Here is a 26,090-nt window from a genome sequence, read left to right as displayed (position 1 = left end):
TTTCTTTGTAAGTGGGTTCCCTAGATGCTGCTGGATGCGCATAATCGTTTTACAGCACTGTCCTTGGCTAGTCCACCTGCTTGCAATATTAGATGACTTGGCACCTCTGCGCTGCTCTGGCCCGGCCAGCTCTTGCAGAGAGTGCACAACGTCAGGAGTGGTCTTTAGCAGAAGGTCATTTCTGTTTAACATGCAGTCTGGATAAATAGCTCAGAGCCTGATCCCGGCCTGAACACTCAATGGGATTTGGGGGTGGTCAGCATGAAGCCCTTACATATCATTGGGCTATAACCACGGGGCCCAGTCCTGCTCCCTTAATGCTCCCCTTGACTTCACCACCAACTTCAGTGGGTTTGATCCTGCTCTCATTACATGCAATGATCACGGCATGCTTCTTTCTTCTAAAAAAGGACACGGGGGGGAAATATTTGTGTTGTATGTTGTATTTAATAAGATTGATTTTACTTGAGTCCATTGCTGCAGTTATCAGTGGTAACACACTCCACCCAGCTCAGTGGCATTTTTATCCACACACGAGTATTTGCCCATTGGAGTAGAAAGGAATTAACCACCATCTCTCCAGGCCCTGCAGCTTTTTGGCTTTCTAGCCATATCTCCTATAAATTAAATTGCTGCTATAGGTCATGCGAATGTTGCAACACAGCTTGCACTGGGAAGTCTATTCATGCATGAGAAATGGTTTGATCCAAACCTAAGAGACACCACAGTGGGTTTTTAACAGTCTGGAATGAACCTGCTTTCCAGCGTCAGGTCTGGGGTTCTCGTTTCCTCAGGGCGTTCCCGGATAGCGAAGGGGTCTTGGAGGCGGTTGTGCTTGCATGGCTTTTCTGAGAGCCTGCTGGCTGGGCTGGCAATTTCTTTTTGATCACCGGAGTTTTGTTCTTGCTTTTAAATACCTTGTTGGGGTCCAGTTTGTTCACAAAGGAGTCAGGTTCTTCCGAGAGTAGAGCTGTGTTGATGGTGATGGGCTTGTACATGTTAAACCATTGCTGAAAAAAGCAGATTACAGGGAAGGATGACATGGGGGGAGGGGAGAAAAAAAAAAAATCACACATTAGAGACTTGGAGGGACACTGCAAGAATCAACTTTGGAACATTTTAAACATACGCCAAGCTCCTGCTGTCAGGAACCTGTGTCAGCTCACAGGGTTTTGTGCAAAGAGCTTTAGAACAGAGATGGTTCGAAGCTGCAGAATGAGGATTGGCTTCAAAGGACAGTTTCATATGCCTAGAACCAGGGAATGTCATTTTGCTGATAGCATGTCTGCAAACTCTGTGATAAAACAAGGAGCCGCAGAACAACTACGTGTAACAGGGAGCAAAGGCCCTGCCAGCATGCACGGAGACAGCATGGGTCAGTGCACACAGTGTTAAGCGTTGTTCTCTCCCACATGTGCTGAGGGTGGAGTAATGAGCCAGGCTGGGACTGAAGGCCCAATCAGAAATTCAGAGGAAAGGCAGGAGGCTATAAATGCAGCTACCTAGCAGGGAGCAGCAGGGAGGAGACCAGGCTAGAATCAGATTGTGCCTTTCCGCCCAGCCCCGAGCAAGGAGCAATGTGTAACCAGCACCACCCCAGGAGTAGCCCTGGGAGATGGGACTCTCACTCCCCTCTCAGGCAATGTTTCTTGGGGTGGCAGAGGACAAGGAGAATACTTTGCTACAGCCTTTTGCAAGGTGCAGCACGTTCCCCACTCATGTATGGTTAGGTCTGCTGTCCAGTTTGTAGTGGGGCTTCCCTGCCCACTTGCTCTTAGCAGTTGGGGAGGGGAAGGCAGAACAGGGGGTTCAGCCTTGCTTTCTCCACCATGCGCAGAGCTGTGATCTGGGTCGGTCTTCCAGGTCTGCACAGGGGAATGTAGATGGCCTTATCCCCCTGCACAGCCACAGATGGGGAGAGCTCAATAAGCATAATAATAGCAGCAGTAGCCTTGGTGCTGCTAGAAAGCCCGGCTCTAGCTAACCCTTATACACCCCCTAAGTCTGATGCCTTGCGGAGGATAATCTTGCTTCTTGAGAGCCTTTGCTTGTTGCTGAGTCCAGTGGCTCTACACACTGGTCTTGAGAAAGTGGGAAGGACTGGCTTGTGTTCAGACTCACTGCAGAGTCAAAGTAAATCTCCTGCTCTCCTACCTTAGCCTGGGGGCTGACGCCGTAGCTTGTAAAGGCATACTGCCATTGCGGGAGACCCAGGTGGGTGATCAGCAGTCGGTAGTAGGCAGTGAAGGTCTCGGTGAGGAAATGCCAGTACAGAGCTCTGTCCAGAAACCATATCTCAGTGTCTGGGGTGACAACTGGAATTGAAATAGAGGAACATGTGCAAAAAGGGTAGCATTGTTTTGAAGTTGAAGGATGAGAAGAATCATAGAAGATTAGGGTTGGAAGAGACCTCAGGAGGTCATCTAGTCCAACCCCCTGCTCAAAGCAGGACCACCACCAACTAAATCATCTCAGGCAGGGCTTTGTCAAGCCGGGCCTTAAAAACCTCTAAGGATGGAGATTCTACCACTTCCCAAGGTAACCCATTCCACTGCTTCACCACCCTCCTAGTGAAAAAGTGTTTCCTAATATCCAACCTAGACCTTCCTCACTGCAACTTGAGACCATTGCTCCTTGTTCTGTCATCTGCCACCACTGAAAACAGCCAAGCTCCACCCTCTTTGGAACCTGCCGTCAGGTAGTAGAAGGCTGTTATCAAATCTCCCCTCACTCTTCTCTTGTGCAGACTAAACAAGCCCAGTTCCCTCAGCCTCTCCTCATAAGTCATGTGTCCCAGACCCCTAATAATTTTCGTTGCCCTCCGCTGGACTCTCTCCAATTTGTCCACATCCTTTCTGTAGTGGGTGACCCAAAACTGGCCGCAATACTCCAGATGTGGCCTCACCAGTGCCAAATAGAGGGGAATAATCACTTCCCTCGATCTGCTGGCAACGCTCCTACTAATGCAGCCCAATATGCTGTTAGCCTTCTTGGCAACAAGGGCACACTGCTGACTCATATCCAGCTTCTCCACTGTAATCCCCAGGTCCTTTTCTGCAGAGCTCCCAACTGAGGTCAGCTGGAGACATGCAGTGGTGTTGTGATACTTCTGATGTTGTGAAGGATGGCTTTTCCAAAGGGGTAAAACCTAGAACCAATGTATCATGCAGAGGCAGCACGGTCTAGTGGTTATAGCTTGGGACCCAAAAGTCTTGATTTCTAGTTTCCATTCCAGGCTCTGCTACTGACTCAGTGCATGCTCCTCAACTAGTCCCCGTGCCGGTTTCCCTATCTGCAACATGGGTATAATACTACTTATTGGCACGGGTTTGAGACACAAAGTGGGTAGTGTACATGGAGTTCCTTGGATGAAAGGCACAAGCTCAAAGCACCATGATTGCACATCTTTATCTGTTGTTCCCCCACAAGGGAAAATGCTGATGAAGGAGACTAAAGGGAGTTGTCGTCACCAGGATTGCTGAGCATCGGCTGAGTTTCGAAGGGACTATCAATGGGGTTTGTACTGCCAACAGAATCCTGCTTTGCAGGGGATTTTCTCCCTCTTCAGAGCAATCGCACTTTTCTAGAGGCCTCCAAACCGTGTAAAATCTAAATGACATAGGATCACATTAGCTCCGTGACTCCAGATTGCTTCCTTAGCTGTCTCACTAGTGTAAATCTGCCAACACCTTTGGGTCCTTATACCCACCCCCTGCCTGCATCCACTTCCCCACGTTGCTGGGTGAGGGGATGACTCCATTCCTTCACTCCCAGGCAGTGCTCAGGCTGGATCATTACAGCTTTCATGTCTGCCTCCTAGAAATCAGAGGAGAGGTTTCTCTCTTAGGCCCATCTGGGAAACTTCTAACTACAGTCACCACTTGACAACTTAGGGTGTTTTTATTAGGAACAGATATTAATAGAGAGGTGAGTGAATGTGTGAGTGACAGAAAGAAATCAAGGTTACATAGACACACTGCAGATAACTACTGATGAAAATCTCTCTAAGCGAGCCATGTACTTCACCATTCCCCTGAGGAGAACATCACCTACACCCGGGCTGCAGGATAATGTCTCGGTCCTATAGCTTGAAAGTCTGGCTGGTGTTTGCAACCCTTCCAGGTGTCTGTGACAGGCTACATCTACACTACACACCACTGATGGCGGCGTGTAATGTATGTGTAAGTAGAAGCTGCTGTGAAAAGCAGGCTGTGTCCACACTGCAGTATGTAACTACACATTACAGTGAAAGGCTCTGGTAGGGGGGAGACAGTGGGGAAAAGCATCAGCAGCTCCCTGCTACTGGAGCCTTTCCCTGCGGTGAGGAAAAGGGTTAGGCGGGGGGGAAGTCTGCCTTCCCCCTGCCCAGAGCCTCCCCCCTCCGCCCAGAGGGGAAAGGCTTCAGCAGCAGGGAAGCAGTGGGACACTACTCTGCTGAAAATAGCAGAGCGGCTGGGAGGCACGGCTTGGGTGAGTGGAGAACGTGTAGGGCAGTGGTCCCCAACCTTTTTCGTCTGGCGGGTGCCAGACAACGAGCTGCGGAGGACCGTGGCGGCGGATGAGCATCCGCCGAAATGCCACCGACAAGCGGCAACGTCAATAGACGTCACCGCCGACAAGTATGCTTCTCAGAGGCATTTCGGCAGATGCTCGTCCGCTGGCCAGTACATGGGCGCACTTAGACGCCCCGACAGGCACCATGGCGCCCGCGGGCACCGCGTTGGGGACCCCTGGTGTAGGGTATGTACTCGAATAATACCCATGCCCTGCAGGCGTGTCTGCATTCTACTCATCTGAGCTGTGCTTCACTGGCTCACTGCTATTTATACCCATGCGAGGGGGGCTATGTGGGGATGTACCCTACATGCCTCTGAAAGAAGGGTGCAGTGTAGATGCACCTGCAGAGAGTTCTTTACTAGCTCAGCTCACATCTCTCTCGCTCTGCGGTGTGTCCTTTGTTAACTTCTGCTAATAGGCCCATTGCCAAGATAGTTTCTAATTAGCATTGGGGGACACTGCATCAAAGCACAGGGTCTGAATCCAATTCAGTGGCTTAAAATTCTCTGTGTTCTCTCCTCTCTCGGACTCTAAGGAATGCTAAATCTACCATCACATCCACACATGAGTAACTTTACACCTAGGAGTGACCCTACTGAACCCTTTGGGGCTACTCACAAGTGTTTGCAGGATCAGGGAGCTAGCCCAAAGCCTTTCCCCTCTCTGTATGCAAATATTTTAGGCAGGCAGAAACAATGTGGAGGTTACAATGTGGACTCATCTGTTCGATACCAAGGGGGAGATCCTGGCTCCAAGGGTTCACCCAGAATGGCACATGAGTTCAGAAGAGTGAGAGCTATCCAGACACAGCCATTTCTCACGCCTGGTTAACTGGACTCTTTTCAGTCTTTACCTGGTTTGGTGTGCTTATAAACAAGGCAAACTTTCCCGTTCCCGTTGCATGGGTCTAATTCAAATATCAGGCTACGAGAGTCAAAGTGAGGCTTTTCTGGCTGGTCTTCATCACCTTTCAAAAGAAAGGACATCAATTTACAGCATTTCTGGCTAGATCTTCACTGGCCACGTTTGCAAACGGGCCTGAAAAAGCTATGCTTGCATCTTTTACATGTAGAGCCGCTGACATGCACCGCGCCCTCCACTGCATGTGCACCCAGGGGTGCAGGAGTTTGTACAAATACAGCTCTTGCCTGCACAGATTCATGCATATGGAACACTTCTGGGTGCCATTGTAGAGGCAAGTTTGAAAAGCTGGCCCATAACTTGGCTTGGAAGGATTCACTTTTAATTGATAAATTAACAGTTAATTCTTACAATAAATCAAAATATTGTCAGAAATTGAAATGTAGAGTGAGAAAGTTCAAAACAATTGAATGAAAAGGTACCATGAGCAATAATTTTAGTTTTATGACAATCATGATCTTCTAGTTCTGCTCCTACATAAACACCCCCAGAGACCCCCTGAAGAAGTAATTTCATGCTTGAACGTAAATTCACCTGCAGTTCTTAGATGTTCATCAACCTTATTGCCGATCCAGATACCCATTCTCAGACGCTAGGGCTTAAGGTTGTTTATAACTGGTGCTTTACTATGTATTCTACAGGTATTTAAACCTTAGAAAACCAGCTTACAGGGAAATAATAACTCAGCGGGATCACTGTGGAATAGCTGTTTTAAAATCCTCGCTATAATTATTCACACAGAACCCTGCTTATTTAGTAAAATGTTAAAAAAGCAACAATAGCCAAAACCTCACAAAAAACCCCCACTCAATTAAGTATTATGGTTTTCATGATAATCTCATAAGTAAGTTGGGATCAGTCAAGACAAATACACTGTTTAGAAAGGACAATGGAATTTTTCCTGCAATAAAAAAATAGATATAAATTGTTAGGATCTGCAGCTCCCCACTGAAGTCGAAGGGAGAGCTCCTTTTGGGACCTAATCTGCTCTCGCATGCGCCAGGCAAATTGAGGGGAGTTGCATGTTGGTAATGAGAGCAGAATCTGGCCCATTTGATTTCAGTAGCAAGAGGATCAGGATGATAGCAGAATTTGGGCAAAATCTCTAATATGCTAAAGGGCTGGATCCCCTGACAAGCAGAGAAACCAGCCGGGTTCAGAAGCAGCAAGAGCTACAGAAATCAAATAGCAATTTGTGAGTTTTATTATTTTTCTGCAAAGAGCCACCGTTATACCATGTCCTGTTTGTCTCGCTTGTTGCATCCTGTTAGACTGCAAGCTGGCAGAGGAAGGGAATGGATCCTTTTACTTGCCAAATGCCTAACGCATCCAGATGCATTTTCCCCTGCTGCCTCTTGTTTCAATGTGTTTTCTAGTGACATTTCCAGCTCTGAAAAGCTGCATTCAAAGTCAGTGAACCCAGTGGGCCTATCCATCACCACGGCAATTATTGCCAGTGGTTGTTGATATTCTATTGTAAATGTACATGCTCTTTCCAAGCTGAATGAAAAGAGGAGGCCCCAGCTAACAATTTAAGACAGGGGAAAACAAAGGCTAGGGAGCAGTTTGGTTGGGAAAGGTGTGGAGACAACACAGGTGTGGAGGTGGTGTTAATGATGCTTGGTGGACCCTAAGTATCCAGTCCATTCCTTCTCTGGAGCAGCACAAGTTGGGTCTCGTTAGAAGCCACCTGTGACTTCTCTACCTGTGCTAGCAAAGTGCAGCTTGGGCTGTTAGGCAGAAATGCAGCGTATCCCTATACAGCAGAATGAAGGAGGAAAAGCACATTCTGACACTTGGGTGTACCATCATGTATGCCATCAAGAGGACAATACCTTCCTCATCCAGATCATCTTCCAGGTCAGTGAGGGTGGGCGCGTTGGGTAGGGCGTACGTCGATGATCCGCCAAGGCGACTTAGCTTAGAGATGCCGTTAATCACCATGGAGCCCAGTGGCATGGGGTTATCTGCAATGCACAGTGACAAGAGTGATCATTAATACACCCCAATGACAGGCGAGCGGAGGAAGTCTTTTCTTTTTGTCCAACCCCCAACCTTTCACAAAATACATAGAAATGGGCATTGCAGCGGGCCTGCAAGTTTGACAGATGTAGGCTCTGGTGGAGCGAAGCTGAGATCACCATGTCAGCTGCTGCCACTCATTTGTTGTGAGGAAGCTTCAGCTTAGGCCTTGGTGCTGACTGCAGCTGTAGCAGTCTGGAAGAGGGCAAGGGGAAGCGTTAGGTAATAAAGCATTAAACCTATTCACGGCTCTACGGGCCACCACACCTTGAATTCCACTTGAACCACCCAGCAGGCAGAGCACATGCTGGGGACTGGGGTCATGTGAAACTCCATTTCACAAGGAGATCAGTGCATTCTGCATGCACCAGCTGAAGCTAGCAGTCTCCAGCTAGAGTGCCCTGCAGGTATCGGCCTTTGAGGTGGCAAAGGCCTGGATAACTGTGGCCAGGTGATTGCTTCAGAGTGAAGGAGTCTCCCTGTTCCTGCTAGGCCCAGGTGGAAGAAAGGGGACCCAGTTCTGCTATCACTTGCACTGGAGTATCTCCACTGAAGTCAATGGAGTTAAACTGATGTGAGATCGGAATGAGGCCCAGGGTTTGCACCTGCTAGCGCAGAAGTCTGTGGTAAAGCTTCCACTGATCTCAACGGGAGTAGGATCAGGCCCTTCATTTAAATGTTGTTCATTGTTAAAGTGCCCCACTATCACAATGGTAGCTAGGGCTCTCATCCCCAGGGCACAGCTACTGCGTGTTGTGTGACCTCTGCAAAGTTCCTTGACCACATTCTGGTTTCCATCTGGCTGGACAGAAGCAGATCAGTGTAAAAAGCAGGAAGCCAACTGAAGACCAGATGTTCCCTCTGAGCTGAGTACGACAAAATTTGCAGATTGAAGTCAAATTTATGCACTCATCCATTTGATGACTGACGGGCATATCTGGATTTGGACAGTTCATACTGGCATTTAGGTAATCAAAACTAGATCTGATCCCAGCAAGCGCTCGGCACACAAGGTTCCCACATGGGAATCCTGCATGTGCCTGGATTGCAGGCTTAAGCCCAATGTATCATGCACAGAAATTCAGGTTGTGTTCATCACTGGGCTTTTGATTCCACACAGCACTTTGGACTTCCTTGTTAATTAAAAAGTAATTTTCTACATCCGTGATTGAATTATCCAACAACAGCTGGCTAAACCCAGCAAAACAAAGGGCATAGTGGTTATTTTTCCTTCAAAATAATTTCGCTTCTGTGGTGTAGATCAAACTAAATGGAGGATTCGGTTAAGCAGCGATCAAATTAAGAGGAAGGGACTGTAGCTGCCACAGGGAATGCACAGAAAGAATGGACATTTTAACCTAAAGGATTTTAAGCTAAAGGAAAGAAACAGGCGGACTTACCATCAAACTTCACACTCCAGGTCATGTGGAAGCCATCGCTCATTAGGTAGAAATTCTTTAAATCCTCTGGCAATACACAGGAGTTTTTCTGTAATCACAAATGCCCTTAAATGTTTTCAAAGGAAAGAGATAGAGCATGCTTTGATCCAGATAACTGACTCACTGTTGAGACAGGAACATTTGCCACCCAATATCTTACTGAGCCCCAACACAACTCAAATCACATAACTGGAGAGATGCTTTCAAGTTTCTTGGATCTGTTTCCCAACACAGGTTAGTTATTTGATCTAAAGGCACCTCTGGGAAAATTTCATGCAGTTGGTTTACCAATTTAGCGATCACTAGCTACAGGGATATTTTAGGAGTGTCCCACAATTTTCATGACATGGCACCTTGTGTAATGAATTCACACTCCCAAACCACAGACCCAAGGTCATCAGCTAATCCACACACACACAGCTTCGTCAGCTTTGCCATCAATGAAACCAAACCAACCAACCTCTTCCATTTGAGCTACAGGACCTGCAGTGGTATTAGGACTTCTCTCTTTCATGGACTTTCAGTCACTAAAGTGTGATAGGCACATGCACACAAGCAGGTATGACATACCATCCAGTAGCATACACGTATGCTCTGTGGGAACTGTGGGATTGGGCCCTTAGACTGTAAATTCCACTCATATTTTAGTTCCTAATACTAAGTGCATGTCATGAATTTGAAAACCAGAAGAGAATCACATCAGGAGACAGTTTTAACGAGCCAAGGAAAGATGCTGAATGAAGTTACTTCTTACCATCACTAGAGCCCTGCATATCCACATCCGCGGACCATTTTTGCGGATAGTGGATTGGATGCGGACACAACCGCACAGGGCTCTACTCACCGACGGTGCCTGGCCTGCGGCATCTGGCTTGGAGAGCCTGGGGACCGGGGGGGAGGGGGGCGGGGTGCAGTACGCTCGGGACCGGAGGCCAGTAGCTGGGCGGCAGACTGGAGTTAGGGCTGTCCAATACCTGCTCACCGCACTGTTTCCTGTCCAGCAGCTTGGGCCCCTTGGGCAGCGCCAGCATCCCCACCATGGCCTGGCCTGGTCGCACTGGCCACGCTCCCGGCCTGCTGGCTCCTGGGCAGAGGGACCTGTCCCCGGCCGCAGGGATTGGAGTGGGCAGGGCCCTGGTGCCTCACCCCTCTGCCCTGCTGTGATGCAAATGCACTGCTGCTACCGTTGTTCGTAAGCCTGCGGGAGCAGCACGCGATGCAACGCCCCTGTGATGGTTTGGATCACAGAAACCCCCTTGGGGACTGCCACCTGATGTGCTGAGACTACCCCCGAGCCTGTTTTCTCTGCCAGCTTGGGACTTCAGTGTCCTGCCTGGTTTGAGCCAGACACGCTAGCCTGCTACAAACACAGACCCAGGTCTGAACCATGTCCGCCAAAAACTGCAGGCTTACCTGAAAGCAGCTTAAGAAGTGTTCCTGACTCCAACACTCAGGTACCCAACTCCCAGTCCAAACCTCAAATAAATCCGTTTTACCCTGTATAAAGTTTATACAGGATAAACTCACAAATTGTTCGCCCTCTATAACACTGATAGAGAGATATGCACAGCTGTTTGCCCCCCCCCAGGTATTAATACAAACTCTGGGTTAATTAATAAGTAAAAAGTGACTTTATTAAATACAGAAAGTAGGATTTAAGGGGTTTCAAGTAATAGCAGACAGAACAAAGTGAATTACCAAATAAAATAAAATACTCATGTCTAAGCCTAATACAGTAAGAAAGGGATTACAGATGAAATCTCACCCTCAGAGATGTTCCAGTAAGCTTCTTTTACAGACTAACCTCCTTCTAGTCTGGATCCAACAATCACTCACACCCCTGTGGTTACTGTCCTTTGTTCCAGTTTCTTTCAGGTATCCTTTGGGGGTGGAGAGGCTATCTCGAGCCAGCTGAAGACAAAATGGAGGGGTTTCCAGGAGCTTAAATAGACTCTCTCTTGTGGGCGGAAACCCCTTCTTCTCTCCTATGCAGAATCCAGCTGCAAGATGGAGTTTTGGAGTCACATGGGCAAGTCACATGTCCATGTATGACTCAGAACTTTACGGGCTGAGCCACATTCCCAGGAAAGCTCAGATGTGGATTGGCACCTCTCAAAGTTCATTGTTTGCCAAGTACTTCCATTTACTTGAATAACCCCTTCACACTATGCTGATCAAATCTGCCTTAGGTGCTTTCTACAGCAAACACTTTAAATATAAGCATAGAGCCAACGCTCATAACTTCAGATATAAAAATGATACATGCATACGAATAGGATGAATACATGCGGCAGAACATAACCTTTGCAAAGATATGTAACATGGCATATCTAGCGTAAAGCATATTCCAGTTATGTCACATTTACATTCGTAAGCATATTTCTATAAAGCATTATGCGATGCAACGTCACAGCCCTTTCTCCTTGAGACTCTGGCCTCCCGTTCATCTCCGCTCCCCCCACCCCTTGTGAGATGGCTTGCTGCTGTGGATACACCTAAAAGACGGCTAGCGGATCGGAAGCATATTGATTCTGGTGGATGCGGATCCACATTTTTGTATCCGCGCAGGGCTCTAACTATCACTACTCTTCATATCAAATTATTTCCCTGAAACAATAGACAAACTTTTTTTCCAAACTAGAACGTATGTTTACAGTATCCCCAACTGCAAACATTCCAGCATCACGAGTAAGGCCCTGAAATCATGAGAGTTTTAAAGATAATACGTTGGAGGTTCTTTTTAGGTGCCTTCTGGTTTATGAACCTTTTGGGTCATGTTTTCAAGGTTTTCTCTATACTGCGAGTGATCCTTTCAGAGCCGGATGCTCATGGTTGATGCAGTATGGGGAAGCGTTATGTAGCAGAGCACTGCAAGCTGCAAGACTGTCAATCTGGGACGTTTTCACAGCACCAAATGCTTTTTTAGAAACAAAAGAAATGTTTGGATTTATGGGAAAGGAAATTAAAAACCACAATCAAATATTTAGCATCCAAAGCCCATAAAACAAAGATAAATACTCCGATACCTTGTATTTATCTAACCTAAAGCAAATGCAGCCACTCCTTTGCTACACTCATTTTGTGCAGTTTCCCCATCTCCACACTGATCCATGCCATCCACGGGCTCTGGGGTGGGGCTGGGGATGAAGAGTTTGGGGGATAGGAGGGTGCTCCGGGCAGGAATTGAGGGCTTCAGAGGGCGGGAAGGGGATCAGGGCTGGGGTAGGGGTGTGAGAAGGGGTCCAGGTTCCAGCTAGGGGTGCGGACTCTGGGGTGGGGCTGGGGATGAGAGGTTTGGGGTGCAGGACGGTGCTCCAGGCTGGAATTGAGGGGTTCGGAGAGCGGGAGAGGGCTTCAGGGCTGGGGCAGGGGGTTGGGGAGAGGCTATGGGGTACAGGCTCCGGGTGGCGCTTACCTCAAGCGGTTTCCGGAAGCAGTGGCATTTCCCTTCTCTGGTTCCTATGCGGAGGTGCGGCGAGGCAGCTCTGCACGCTGCCCCATCTGCAGGCACTGCCCCATCTGCAGGCACTGCCCCTGCAGCTCCCACTGAAGTGCCAGACGGGGCCATTACAGCGGGGCCATTGGAGCGCATAGGAACTGGAGGGGGGCCATGCCACGGCTTCCTGGAGATGCGTGGAGCGGCCCGACTCTGCTTTCCAGCGGGAGTTCGAGGGCCGGCTTAAAATGGCTAGCAGGCGGGATCCGGCCCCCGGGCCATAGTTTGCCCACCCTTGTTCTAGAAGAATACTAAACTATATAGGCGTGCTTTAAATTCTCCAAATGCCTGTAACAGACGTGCCCTTGTTTTGCAGACTGTTTTCAAAGCTAAATATTTGTAATTTCACATTGCAGCGTCAGGAGTTCTAACTTCAGAACTCTAGTTGCAAGAGCAAGGACTTGGGTTAAAACAACAAAGGAGGCTGGATGTCTGGAGATGATTGATGTGCTACAAAGCCCCACCAGAATACAAGTATTTACATGCCACATTCCATCGATTTAAAAAACCTGTTTAATCATTTAATCTTGTTTTTCTATTAATAAACGTTTACACGTGAACAGCTCCATTGACTTCAATGGAATTACTCTCCTGAGAGAGACAAGCATCAGGACTCTTGTGATGATCGGTCTATTCATGGAAGGAGATAAGAGGTTTCTGGATAGACCTGCTGCCTTGAGCCCTCCTCTTCCAGGAGGACATATCAATTGGCATTTCTGCTTCCAGTCGCATTCTCTCTCTTTTTACCTTCATTTTAGGAACTTCCTCAGCTAACACCCTTTCATTGCCTTCTCCAGAGGATGGGTCTGAAGACAAGTTGCTATGCCAGAGCAGAACGTGGTCCCATTTGGGATCTTGGAGATGGTCCAATGTTTTCCATGAGGGTGGGAGAAGGCTGGCTGATCTGTAAAGTTACCTTCAGTCACAAGGGTCTGTGTTTTCAAACAGCTGTTTTCTTAGAGCAGAGGTCAGATAAGCCCAAATGATATGCCTGAAACTGCTTACCCTCAGCCCCTTCAACTAGCTGCATGCACCCTGCTCATCTGGTGCTTTCCAGAGTTGCACTTACCAGCCTCATAAAATACAAAACCAAGATGCCCAATATTTGATGCAATTTTAATTTCTTTTGTTTATTGTCCAGGATATCCCAAAATTACCTAGAAAGAACACGTTTGATGCATGTGTCCTTCTGGGGTGGTGGGGAACTCTCTCAGCTAGTAAGATTATGTTGCCCAACATGTGTTGATTCCCACATAAAAAGGAAGATTTTACATACGGCAGTTAACTCAAAATAATAATAGAATAGTCCCTTATTGGGAACAATCCTATAGAAGTTAATAGAAATTAAATCCATAAGGTTCTACAGACACTACTCTAAACACAAAAAGGCACAGAGCTCACTCCATGCGAAACCTGAGTGAGGGGAGCAGGAGAGGTATATACATTTTTTATGGCTTTCTAACACTGGAGATGAGCACGGGCCAATTTGTCTCTCCACATAAGTCACTACCACTTCAGGGCTGGTCTAACCCAGCTGCTGAAGGCTCCAGAACTCGTCTGGCAGCTGGGAATATCCCCAGTGCAGAGATGTTCCAGTCATGCCCTCCATGCTCTACAGAGGGGGAATTCTTAGGCGGATGTGTTTGCCGGCTTTACAACCCCTTTGCACTAGCAGAGCAGCACACATGGGTTACAGCAGGCCCCAGTCTCAGACCCATTAAGAACAGCATTTATAAATAGCAGGGACAGAATTGTGCATCTGATTTTATCAGGAGATTATAAAACCTTATAGAAGGGAATGCACTGGAGAACAATCTCCTTTCTTTAGGGCTTTTGACCCCAAATGCCTCTCGGAACTCCCTAAGCATGTCCTTCGCTGTGTCCCTTTCTGAGGGGCTACACACTTCCCTGTGTACTTGTCCTGCTTTGCAGGCTGGCATGGATCTACTGCTGTGCCTGTCCTCACCCCTCTTTGGGGCACCGTACACCTCTGGGGCAGTCCAGAGAGAATAGTCCTTGTGCTCCCTGGAGAGCAAGGGCTGTAATGTGCCTAGCTCTTAGGTAGGTCCCCTGTCCCTATCCTGCCCTATACCACCCCCTTCCCCATTCCCTCTTTCCCCCACCCCACCTGCCTTCCCTCATTTCCACTGCCCCCTCTCCCCCTGCTTCAGCTATGGAGCTATGATTGAGTGGGCTCATATTCAAGGTCTTTGTTGTTTTAGTGACCTATCACTCAACAATACTTGACCAATTTTCTTCAAGATTTGCAGAAAAAAATTCCTTGATGTTTAGAATGCAGTTAAATTTCAGGACAAACCATTTTTCTTAGCCTATGTTATAGAGGGAGTTAAAAACAGGGATTGTAAAGGAACCTTGTTATAATTTTACTATAGAGAGAATACTAATGTATGAGTCGATTGTTTCCCCCGCCATTAAACCGGTAAACAGTGCCACCTAGTGGTTGTGGAAACACAATGAAATGTAAAAAGAACGAGGAGTACTTGTGGCACCTTAGAGACTAACAAATGTATTTGAGCATAAGCTTTCATGGGCTAAAATCCACTTCACTGGATGATTAATACAATTAAATCATAGCTCTATCCTGGCTTTATTGGTGGGCATAAATAAGTGAGGTCTGGTGCTACATTGTAAAGGGTGACCGTGAGCGATATTTTTCTGTAATGCTTAGGAAGGGATAGGTGGAGGGGTAGCCTACAAGGTAAATCGGGTTATTTGTATGTAGAAATTAAAGAAGTGAAATCTGCATGGATGTTACTCCCGGCGGAATTCTGCCCCATTGCGCACATGCAAAATTCACCAATTTTGTTTTTTCTCCACAGAAAATACATTCTGCTGGAGAGGCACCGCAGTTACGCCTTTCTCCCACCAGGGGCTGCTGTGGTGCCAGAACAGCGGCAGCTGGCTCACCGGCTATAGCAGTCAGCAGCCGATAGGGAGGATGAAAGGCTGCGTTCCTCACAGCGCCCTGCTCTGGGGGCCAAGTGAGGAGCCATGGGGTTTTGGGTGAACAGACAGAGTGGGGCATATGGGGCTCCTGAGAATGGGGGTCACATAGATTGGGATTCAGAAGGGCTAGTGCGTGGGCAGACTGGAGCAGGGGCTGAATAGGAATGGGGGTGCAGGGCCACAGGAGAGTGAGGTGGCAGAATACATGGGGACAGGGGAGTAGGGCTGTCTGAGTGGAAGTGCAGGGACACATGGGGACAGGGGCAGATGTGCCTGACTGAACGAGAGAGGCTAGGGGTCAGCCAGAGTCTGCATGGGGGAGGCTCCCCAACTCCCTAACAATCCCTTCCCCCCCAAAAAACTGTTCCATACTTCTCCCATCCAGACCCAACAGCCCTACAGGTTCACTCCCAGGCTCCTTCCCAGCAATTACTTCCCTCTCCTGGCAAATATGTTTCTGAATTGTAGATTAAATGAATTATTACTTAAAGTTCTGTATTAATATGCTTAGTAAGGAATCTATTTGTCAAAAAAACACATTTCCTGAATCTTTTTGTTGTCAGTATTGTTACAGGCATACTTGTAGGCAGATATTTTGAAATAAATTTTGACAAATAAAGTATGCAGAATTTTGCTGAATTTTAAAATATTCTGCACATTTAAATTTTTTTTGGCGCAGAATTACCCTAGGAGTAGCATGTGTGCATCGGTGTTTTCGATTTATGGTTGGAGTGGAGATATGGGAAGTAGAAGGTAGGAAGTTGAGGTTGAGAAGGGAAACTGATGAGTGGAGTGTAGGTGGGGGCACTGAATGACTTGATTGTACTACAAGTCTCTCTTTAATGGCCATAAGGAGCTTGGTTTTACGTCTCATCTGAAAGACAACACCCCAAGCAATACAGTGGCCGTATCACCATACTACAGCTTGGTTTCAGGGCTGATGCAGAAGAATGACAACCACCTATTGAGTCACCATCCCTACTCTCTGCAGCACTCAAGTGTCCCTTAGAGGACTCCCATCTGAATGCATCAGCGGCCTGTTTGTCTTGTGAGATCCAACAACATTGCAGTTGCAGGTGGTATGGCTGGAAGCCAGAGTACTACCTGAAAAGGAGACAGCATTGCTCCAATTTGCATCACAGACCTCGGTCTCTCTTACCTATGGGCTGGGCTGTACGTGAAATGTGGTAGCTCTGTTCAGTATCCTGCATGCATGCATAGCCTGTTGCGTTGTCAGAACAGCCCCGTTACAGCGCTGTAATGAAACTACCCACCTGCTCCCAGGAAACAATAGAGTGACGTTCAGCTGGCTCCTTTTCCACAAATGTCACCTCATCGACTCCTGGAGAAGTTTCTATAAAACAAAAAGTAGAGCATGAGCACACCTTGCAGACATGACACCAAGTGCTACAATCTGTCTGGTTTTGTAAGCTCAGCAGAGTCGGGGCTGATGTGAAGTTAAAGGGGAACTATGCAAAAATGAGCTGCATGGACACTTTTCAAAGACACCATAATTAGAGGCCCAACTTCAATGTATGCCTCAAATTAAAAAACACACTAAAAGAACTAAAAAAGAGCCACTGTGGCTTAACAACCATGTAAAAGAAGCAGTGAGAGATAAAAGGCATCTTTTAAAAAGTGATGGTTAAATCCTAGTGAGGTAAATAGAAAGAAGCATAAACACTGTCAAATTAAGTGTAAAAATGTAATAAGAAATGCCAAAAGGGAGGCTGAAGAACAGCTAGCCAAAAACTCAAAAGGTAATAACAAAATGTTTTTTTAAGTACATCAGAAACAACCAGTGGGGCCCCTGGACAATCGAGATACAAAAGGAGCACTTAAAGACGATAAAGTCATTGCAGAGAAACTAAATGAATTCTTTGCTTCAGTCTTCACGGCTGAGGACGTTAGAGAGATTCTCAAACCTGAGTCATCCTTTGTAGGTAACAAATCTGAGAAACTGTCACGGATTGAAGTGTCACTAGAGGAGGTTTTGGAATTAATTGATAAACTTAACAGTAGCAAGTCACCGGAACCAGATGGCATTCACCCAAGAGTTCTGAAAGAACTCAAATGTGAAACTGCGCCACTATTAACTATGGTTTGTAACCTGTCCTTTAAATCAGCTTCTGTACCCAATGACTGGAAGATAGCTAATGTAACTCCAATATTTAAAAAGGGCTCTAAGGGTGATCCCGGCAATTACAGACCGGTAAGTCTAACGGCAGTACTGGGCAAATTAGTTGAAACAATAGTAAAGAATAAAATTGTCAGGCACATAGAAGAACATAAATTGTTGGGCAAAAGTCAACATGGGTTTCTGTAAAGGGAAATCATGTCTTACTAATCTATTAGAGTTCTTTGAAGGGGTCAACAAACATGTGGACAAGGAGGATCCAGTGGACATAGTGTACTTAGATTTCCAGAAAGTCTTTGACAAGGTCCCTCACCAAAGGCTCTTACGTAAATTAAGCTGTTATGGGATAAGAGGGAAGATCCTTTCATAGATTGAGAACTGGTTAAAAGAAGGGAACAAAGGGTAAGAATAAATGGTAAATTTTCAGAATGGAGAGGGGTAACTAGTGGTGTTCCCCAAGGGTCAGTCCTAGGACCAATTCTATTCAACTTATTCATAAATGATCTGGAGAAAGGGGTAAACAGCGAGGTGGCAAAGTTTGCAGATGATACTAAACTGCTCAAGATAGTTAAGACCAAAGCAGACTGTCATGAACTTCAAAAAAATCTCACAAAACTAAGTGATTGGGCAACAAAATGGCAAATGAAATTTAATGTGGATAAATGTAAAGTAATGCACATTGGAAAAAATAACCCCAACTATACATACAATATAATGGGGGCTAATTTAGGTACAACTAATCAGGAAAGAGATCTTGGAGTTATTGTGGATAGTTCTCTGAAGACGTCCATGCAGTGTGCAGCGACAGTCAAAAAAGCAAACAGGATGTTAGGAATCATTAAAAAAGGGACAGAGAATAAGACAGAGAATATATTGATTGCCCTTATATAAATCCATGGTATGCCCATATCTTGAATACTGCGTATAGATGTGGTCTCCTCATCTCAAAAAAGATATACTGGCATTAGAAAAGGTTCAGAGAAGGGCAACTAAAATGATTAGGGGTTTGGAACAGGTCCCAGATGAGGAGAGATTAAAGAGGCTACGACTTTTTAGCTTGGAAAAGAGGAGACTAAGGGGGGATAAGATAGAGGTCTATAAAATCATGAGTGGTGTGGAGAAAGTGAATAAGGAAAAAGTGATTTACTTGTTCCCATAATATAAGAACTAGGGGCCACCAAATGAAATTAATGGGCAGCAGGTTTAAAACAAATAAAAGGAAGTTCTTCTTCACACAGCGCAGTCAACCCGTGGAACTCCTTGCCTGAGGAGGTTGTGAAGGCTAGGACTATAACAGGGTTTAAAAGAGAACTAGATAAATTCATGGAGGTTAAGTCTATTAATGGCTATTAGCCAGGATGGGTAAGGAATGGTGTCCCTAGCCTCTGTTTGTCAGAGGATGGAGATGGACGGCAGGAGAGAGTTCACTTGATCATTGCCGGTTAGGTTCACTCCCTCTGGGGCACCTGGCATTGGCCACTGTCAGTAGACAGGACACTAGGCTGGATGGACCTTTGGTCTGACCCAGTACAGCCATTCTTATGTTCTTAGGGTGCTTTTACTCAGTCATTAACCAACTGTAGTTGATAAAATATTAATACTTGGTCAGCCATTTTGCTGTGAGAATAATACATATATGTAAAAACTAAACACTTTCCTTTTAATATGAATTTATATAGTAAATGAAACAACGAATTCACACTACTGTGGCTCTTTTGGGTAATGTTGATCGCTAATTTGGCTCCTGAACTTCTGAGGTCTGAGTATCACCAAGTTAAGTGATTATTTTCTGAATGTAGGATCTGATCCTGCAAAGAGGTCTGCTTTAGCAGACCCTTAGTCCTCTTTGGAATCCCAGTGGGACTCCAGGCTGGTCTACTTGCAGCAAAAGGTCCAGAATTTATAAAAAAAAATATTGGGCTCCTTTGGACTGAAGGGTACAGTGTAAATGTAAGATACAGTATCTACAGAGTGCCATCACTGGGGCTGAGAGCCTGTGGAACCTTTTCCCTTGCATTTATTCAGATTATTATTTTAATAATCAAAGGCTTCATTCAAAGCTGATTGAAATCAATGAAACATTCCCACTGATTTAAATTGCTTTGGGTCAGGTCTAAAAAGACTGCTTACCTGCTACAGGGATTAAAACCACAGTACACAAAGGTAAACTGTCACTTTAAAAACTGGCTCTGGTGTAAAAGGAAAAAATATTCGATCCCAAAGCAGTCAATCACATTACAATCCCTTTATGACAACACACAACGCAGTGCGCTAGACAGGAAAGGCACCAAATAGCTCTGGTCATATTTCTTTCCACAGAACTGAGCGTTTTGTTCTAGCACTGGGGTGGGCAAACTTTTTGGCCCAAGGGTCACATTGGGGAATAGAAATTGTATGGCGGGCCATGAATGCTCACAAAATTGGGGTGCGGGCTCTGGGGTGGGCCTGGGGATAAGAGGTTTGGGGTGCAGGAGGGTGCTCCGAGCTGGGATTGAGGGGGTTGGAGAGTGGGAGAGGGATCAGGGCCAGGGAAGTGGGTTGGGGCATGGGGAGAGGGTCAGGGTGTGCAGGCACCGAGCGGCGCTTACCTCAAGCGGCTCCCGGAAGCAGTGGCATGTCCCTTCTCTGGCTCCTACACAGGGGCATGGCCAGGCGGCTCTGCACGCTGCCCCATCCGCAGGCACCGCCCCTGCAGAGCCTGCTGGAGCGTAGGAGCCGGAGCGGGGCCATGCCGCAACTTCTGGGAGCTGTGTGGTGCGGCCCCCGACCCTGTGCCCTGTCTGGAGTGGGGCCAAGCCGTGTGGTGCGGCCCCGACCTAGCACCCCGGCTGGAGCACCGCCGAGCTGTGTGGTGCAGCCCCGACCCTGCGCCCTGGTTGGAGCGCCGCCGAGCCACGTGGTGTAGCTCGCGGGCTGGAGTTGAAACAGCTCGCGGGCTGGATCCGGCCTGCAGCCCGTAGTTTGCCCACCCATATTCTAACAGGTGGGTCATCCAGAGTTTTTCTATCACTTTGACAGTGGCAGTCAATATCAGGAAGTTTGACTTCTGTTCAGAGTTGCTAGTCAGAAGAGTTTGCGCTACATTACCCGATGCTTTCAAGGACAACATATATACAGCAATAACTCTATCTGAAGTGGTATATTCCATATTCATGGATACATCCTGGACATAAACATTAGCTGTATGGAAAAAAGATAAGGAGACTGACTATGGACCTAATCCTGCAGGCTTTTTTTGTTGGAGGGTTACATTTTTTTTGGGGTGTTTGCACCACTGAAGTTCATCCCCTCTGGCCAATGCAGGGCCGCTGCCTTCAGAAGGCTTTCTGCCCCTTTGCCCAGTTTCATTTCAAATAGTCGTGTGTGTGTGAAGTTAGTTCTTGCTAGACTATACGTCCTCTAAATGGGGATTCTATCCTGCCTTTGTAGGGGTGATAATGTAGAACCCATGATCTGACAAGCCTTTTCCATCTCTGAGTTCTGCATGTCTTATAACAAGTTCACAGATCATATTAATGGAATAATTGTTATTTCTATGATCAAAGAAAACAGCGGGGACGTTTAATTCATCTTGCACAAAGGCTCAACTGGGACGGTGGAAGATTCAATATTGTATCAGTCACAGGAAGATGTAAAGTGATGAATGAACTGCAAGTTCTAAAGGGGTCTATACGAAATCCAAGATCACAAGGAAAAGAAACTGTATCTTAAAAACATGAATGTTTTTAAAAATATCCTATGGGTAAATTGAAAATCACACTTAACAGACGTGCATAAGTATGGATGGGAGCAACATTAAACATGGAGAAGAAAAAAAATCTGCCATGGACACCTTCTTGGAATCCAGATGGAAGAAATCAAGAGGCCTACCACGTTAGGCTAATGATATGGATAAAGCTGAACAAATCCAGGAGAGAAGTCTCCCACTTAAATATTCTGAATCAGGATCACAATTATCTCTTCCATTTATTTAGCACCTTTCACCTGGAAGGTTCCCAAACAACTCTACAAACTTTGTAAGAGAGACTTGATCGAATGATCTGAGCACAAGGTTGGGAGTTGGGAATTCCCATACTATAAATTACAATTCTTGCTCTGTTACTGATTCCCCAGTAAAATGGGGTGAATAATGAAGTTCTTTCCTCACGGGGTGTTGTATGTATTAAAGTGTGGTTCGGCGCTGAAAAGTGACTGTAAAAACCACATTGGGATTCCATGTTTTCTGTATTTTCAAATCAAGCGTGTTTAGTTTACAAGCAAGAAAATGGACAGTTTTGTTAGGTTCTTTCTAACTGCCATCCCTGCAAATGCTTTGGAGAATGAATCAAGGGTGTTTCCTTCCCAAGTGTCACCACCAGGCATATAGTTTCTGCAGTAGGCCCTGAGTGACAGGTGTGAAACCCCACTGCCCTCTAATTATAACCCCTGTAACACCTGTGAAAACTCAGTCTTCAGCAGGTTTCAACAGAGGTTGGAGCTTAGTATGCAATTCTGTACAGAAGACACAAAAAGGAAGAGAATTTGCAAAATGGGGACCACAGCATTTACCTGTGTAAGCTCCCCCCGTATGTGCAACAGCTTTAAAATGAGCATGCCTAGTTTTAAGGAAATATAACCATCTTCCCCACTGTAAAAATGTTCCACTAACTCAGTGGCTCTCAAACTTTTTTACTGGTGACCCCTTTCACACAGCAAGCCTCTGGGTGCGACCCCCCCTTATAAATTAATAAAACTTTATATATTTAACGGCGTTTGGGGTGGAGGCTGACAGCTCGCAACCCCCCATGTAATAACCTCACGACTCCCTGAGGGGTCCCGACACCCAGTTTGAGAACTCCTGCACTAACTCAGAGGTAAAAGGCTCATCGCTGCTCTTGTGCCATTTTATGCAGAATAATGATCTGTGACTTTTATGAGCCCTTCAGAGCTAACCCCTGAATAAGGCATCTTCAGAATTCAAGTATCCTTTATTATCTGAAGGTTGGCTACAAAAAGTATATAACACAAACTCCCCACAGGAAAAAAAAAATAGGATTGCCCTGTTAAATCGTTGCAATTTTAGTGTTCAGCGAAGAAACCACATTCAAATCTTGAAAGTGTGGAAAAAGTAGCACCACACTGCTTATGACAACACAAATCACAGACAAGTACAAAGAGAAGAGGGGAGGATCTATTCCCCAGAACTAGGATGACTTTCAGAATGAAAGAACCAGATGGTTTAGAGGTGGGGTAGAGAAGCCTCTGCTGGGATCAAGAGTCCCATTGCAGCCAGAACCCACCAACAATCCCCTGTGCATCCAGATCCCACCCACACCCGGATCCCCCACTGAGCTGCCCGCACCCAGATTGCCCCACACAGAACTCTCTCAACCCACACCCGCATCCCCCCACACTAAGCCCCCTGGGATCCTGCCTTTCTGAGCCTATCTGCCCATACCTGGTGCACTGGCATGGAGGGGTAGGGTCCTGGGGTGCTTCTAGAACAGGCCCGGTCCTTGCGCTGTGTCAGGGCTGGGTGCAGCCTCATCCCTGAGTCCCGGTGGTGGGGGGGGAAGGAGGGGGCTGAGGTGGGAGGGGGAAGCTGCACAGTGATCTCACACCTCTGTGCAGCCAGTGGCCTGTGCCCTCCAATGCCATGCTGGAGCCTCCACATTTATTTGAGATATAAAATTCGCAGAATTTTGCAGAATTTTAAAATATTGTGCACAGAATTTTTAAATTTTTGGTGCAGAATGCCCTCACAAGTAATCAGATTTGGTCACCAATTAGACATGATGTGATGTGATAAGGAAAAATTTCTGGAGTGAGTATACTAGACAGCTGCCGAGAGTTACCACAACAATTACTCATGAGAGATACATGTCAGAATCATGTATACCTCGTGTGAGAAAGAAAGTTTAAGGAAAAAACCAACCCCTCTAAGCTCAGTTCCATGCACTGTGTCCAGTACTGCTAACCCCAAGCTTTCAAAAATTGAGATTTTAAACCAATCATATCTAAAAAAAAAATCAGTTCTTTTTTCTTTGCCTTCTGGTTTCTAGTTTCTTCCTGTGCACCATGTATTGTAGGTCCAGTTAGTCAGCTGGGACTGTCTCTGCCGGGGGTACTTGTAGCTCACCCAAAGCTACATTTCAGGGGTAGGGACAAATACAGCCCCCTGACTGGACCTCTCACACAGCACCCATGGCTCTGCCCAGATATGGAATTCATAGAGTCTACAGCCAGTGGAGGACTTTGTAGAGATATTAAAGAAGGTACTAACAGTGATTCCCCCAAATGACAGTGACTCCCCATAATTTGTCCCCCACACTTTAAAATCCAACAGTTTCACCAAGTACAAAAATCTCTTGGGTCTTCTGTTAAAACTTGTAAGCTACTGTCTGTAGAAACCATTGTTTGTATCTGTCCTGTGAAAGATACTTTATTACTATGTAAAACTTTCAAACAAGTTAATTGACTTTGTTCTTGAAGTGAACACTGTTACCACCCCTGCTGTGAGCCTCCAGCCGTTAAGTGACTTTCCCTTCATTGTAACAGCAACGGCTCCTAGGAACAGACCCCCACCCTCTGTGATTAAAGGGCCCGGAGTCTCAAATGAATTAGCACACACCCCGAAAGTGGTGGAGACAGTAAATTAAAATATGGCTAAGATATGGAATGTATGTTGATGAATGCTTGATGTACATGAATGGTTAGGCAGGTGCCAGCCTAGAAAGGGAGTATCCATCGGCCGAAGAATGTGTCAAGTGGACGACCAGACAACCCCTGGAGGGTAAAACTGGGCTTCACCCCATCACCTGGAAGGATGAGAAACACAAACTTTGGACAGTATGGAGCCATCAGGAATGTGCCATCTGCTGATTGAGTTAGCAACAGCAGAATGAAACAGCTCCCATAGACTAACATAGGAATTAATTCCTATAAGAACGAACTCTCAAGACTGAGGATTTTGAGTCTCTGGTTCTGCTGCCAACCTCCAGGAGCATCAGGTGCACCTGACACAGACTCGGCTCCATCCTCATGACCAAGATACCTGGCCAGTAACTTGGCATGAGCAACTTCTAGGCTGGTAACTATAACACCTACACAGAACTTGAATGAATGATTGTGTCAATGAATCTATCTATATATGTATGTGTATAAGGAATAAGTAGTGATAGGAATAAGTGGTCAAACAATGTTGTTTACTTTTATCTTTTGCTTTATCATTATATTTACAATAAATGTGGCATCTTTGCCTTATCCCTCTTAATAAGATCCTGCTGGTTTTTATTCTATTGGTATAACAACTTCACTGAATTAATTCCTATTTGAACTAGAGCATAGCTTTTAGAAAATCCAATCTTGATTTAAAGATTTCCAGTGATGGATAGTCTATTAGAACCCCAGTAAATGATTCCAGTGGTTAGTTACCCTTACTGCTAAAAATTTACAGTCTGAATTTGTCTAGCTTCAACTTCCAGTCATTGGATCACGTCACACCTTGCTTTGCTAGACTAAAGAGCCCGTTATCAAATATCTGTTCCCCACACAGGTTCTTACAAACTGTGATCAAGTCACCCCTTAAAGAGAAGGTTAAGCTAAACAGGTTGACCTCTTTGAGTCTCTCACTATACAGCAGGTTTTCCAATCCGCGAATGATTCTCATGGCTCTTCTGACCCCTCTCCAATTTATCAACATCCCTTCTTGAATTGTGGGCACCAGAACTGGACACGGTATTGCAGCAGAGGTAGAATAACTTCTCTACTCCACTTTGAGATCCCCCTCTTTGTTCATCCCAGGATGACATTCGCTTTTTTTGGCCACAGCCTCGCACTGGGAGTTAAGGGCATTTAGTGCTGGCCGCTCTCGGGTTTAAAACATAAGTCATGTAAGTCAGTGAGAGCTCTTAGGGGCAGGGCCCATCTGTTGCTATGTGTCATAGAATTGTAGAAGATCAGGGTGGGAAGGGACCTCCAAGACACGGGCTCCAACCTCCTGCTCAAAGCAGCACCAATCCCCAGGCAGATTTTTGCCCCAGATCCCTAAGTGGCCCCCTCAAGGATTGAACTCACAACCCTGGGTTTAGCAGGCCAATGCTCAAACCACTGAGCCATCCCTCCCCCCAGTCCCACCCCAGGGCCCCAGCGGGGTTTTGCTAGACCCCGATAATAAGAGGCTGTGGGTATCGTGGCTGGCAGGCGGGATGTGCCCGTGGATCTGCCATGGAGCTTGTAGGCAGCCTGTGAGTCCCACCACCAACCCCCAGGTGGTTGCCACCAGGGCAGGGCTACTTCCCTGCCAGCCCGGCCACCGTTTCCCTGCCAACGCGCCTGGGCCGTTTCCATGCCAACGCGGCGACCCAGGCCTGCTCCGGGCCCTCGGCCGGTCCCTCGCTCACCTAATATCCGGATGACCCCCAGGGTGAGCCTGTCCAGAGAGGGCTTGAGGCTGCTGTAGGGCTTGTCCTCCATCCTCGGCACGCCCCTTGCCCAGCTCAACCCCTAGACAGAGAGAGGGGACTGAGGCTGGTTTTGTCCCCGCTCGCGCCCTGTACCGGAGGCGTCGCAG

At 46.6% G+C, this 26,090-nt stretch overlaps 1 protein-coding gene across 1 annotated transcript; it reads right to left on the bottom strand.

Annotated features, from left to right (window-relative positions):
- Positions 1-421: 421 nt before the first annotated feature.
- On the bottom strand, positions 422-26,056 carry TPGS2 (tubulin polyglutamylase complex subunit 2). The gene is made up of 7 exons (XM_054033232.1): positions 25,921-26,056; positions 16,677-16,756; positions 8,901-8,988; positions 7,314-7,445; positions 5,411-5,524; positions 2,155-2,315; positions 422-1,010 (listed from the first exon to the last, which is right to left on the bottom strand). Exons 1-7 carry the CDS (start codon positions 25,991-25,993, stop codon positions 768-770), a joined length of 891 nt encoding a protein of 296 aa, XP_053889207.1. The 5' UTR covers positions 25,994-26,056; the 3' UTR covers positions 422-767.
- Between the last annotated feature and the right edge of the window lie 34 nt (positions 26,057-26,090).

This window comes from Malaclemys terrapin, chromosome 6 (genome assembly GCF_027887155.1).
Source record: "Malaclemys terrapin pileata isolate rMalTer1 chromosome 6, rMalTer1.hap1, whole genome shotgun sequence".
Taxonomy (NCBI): domain Eukaryota; kingdom Metazoa; phylum Chordata; order Testudines; family Emydidae; genus Malaclemys; species Malaclemys terrapin.
The sequence above is the reverse complement of the archived record's forward strand: the minus strand, read 5'-3'. Positions and strand labels throughout refer to the sequence as shown.

Coding starts and splice junctions, on each gene's coding strand:
- TPGS2 (XM_054033232.1), bottom strand. CDS start 25,993: ATGGAGGACAAGCCCTACAGCAGCCTCAAGCCCTCTCTGGACAGGCTC. Junction 8,989..16,676: donor CTATTGTTTCCTGGGAGCAG/GTGGGTAGTTTC, acceptor TTGTGATTACAG/AAAAACTCCTGTGTATTGCC. Junction 2,316..5,410: donor TTATAAGCACACCAAACCAG/GTAAAGACTGAA, acceptor TTTCAATTCCAG/TTGTCACCCCAGACACTGAG.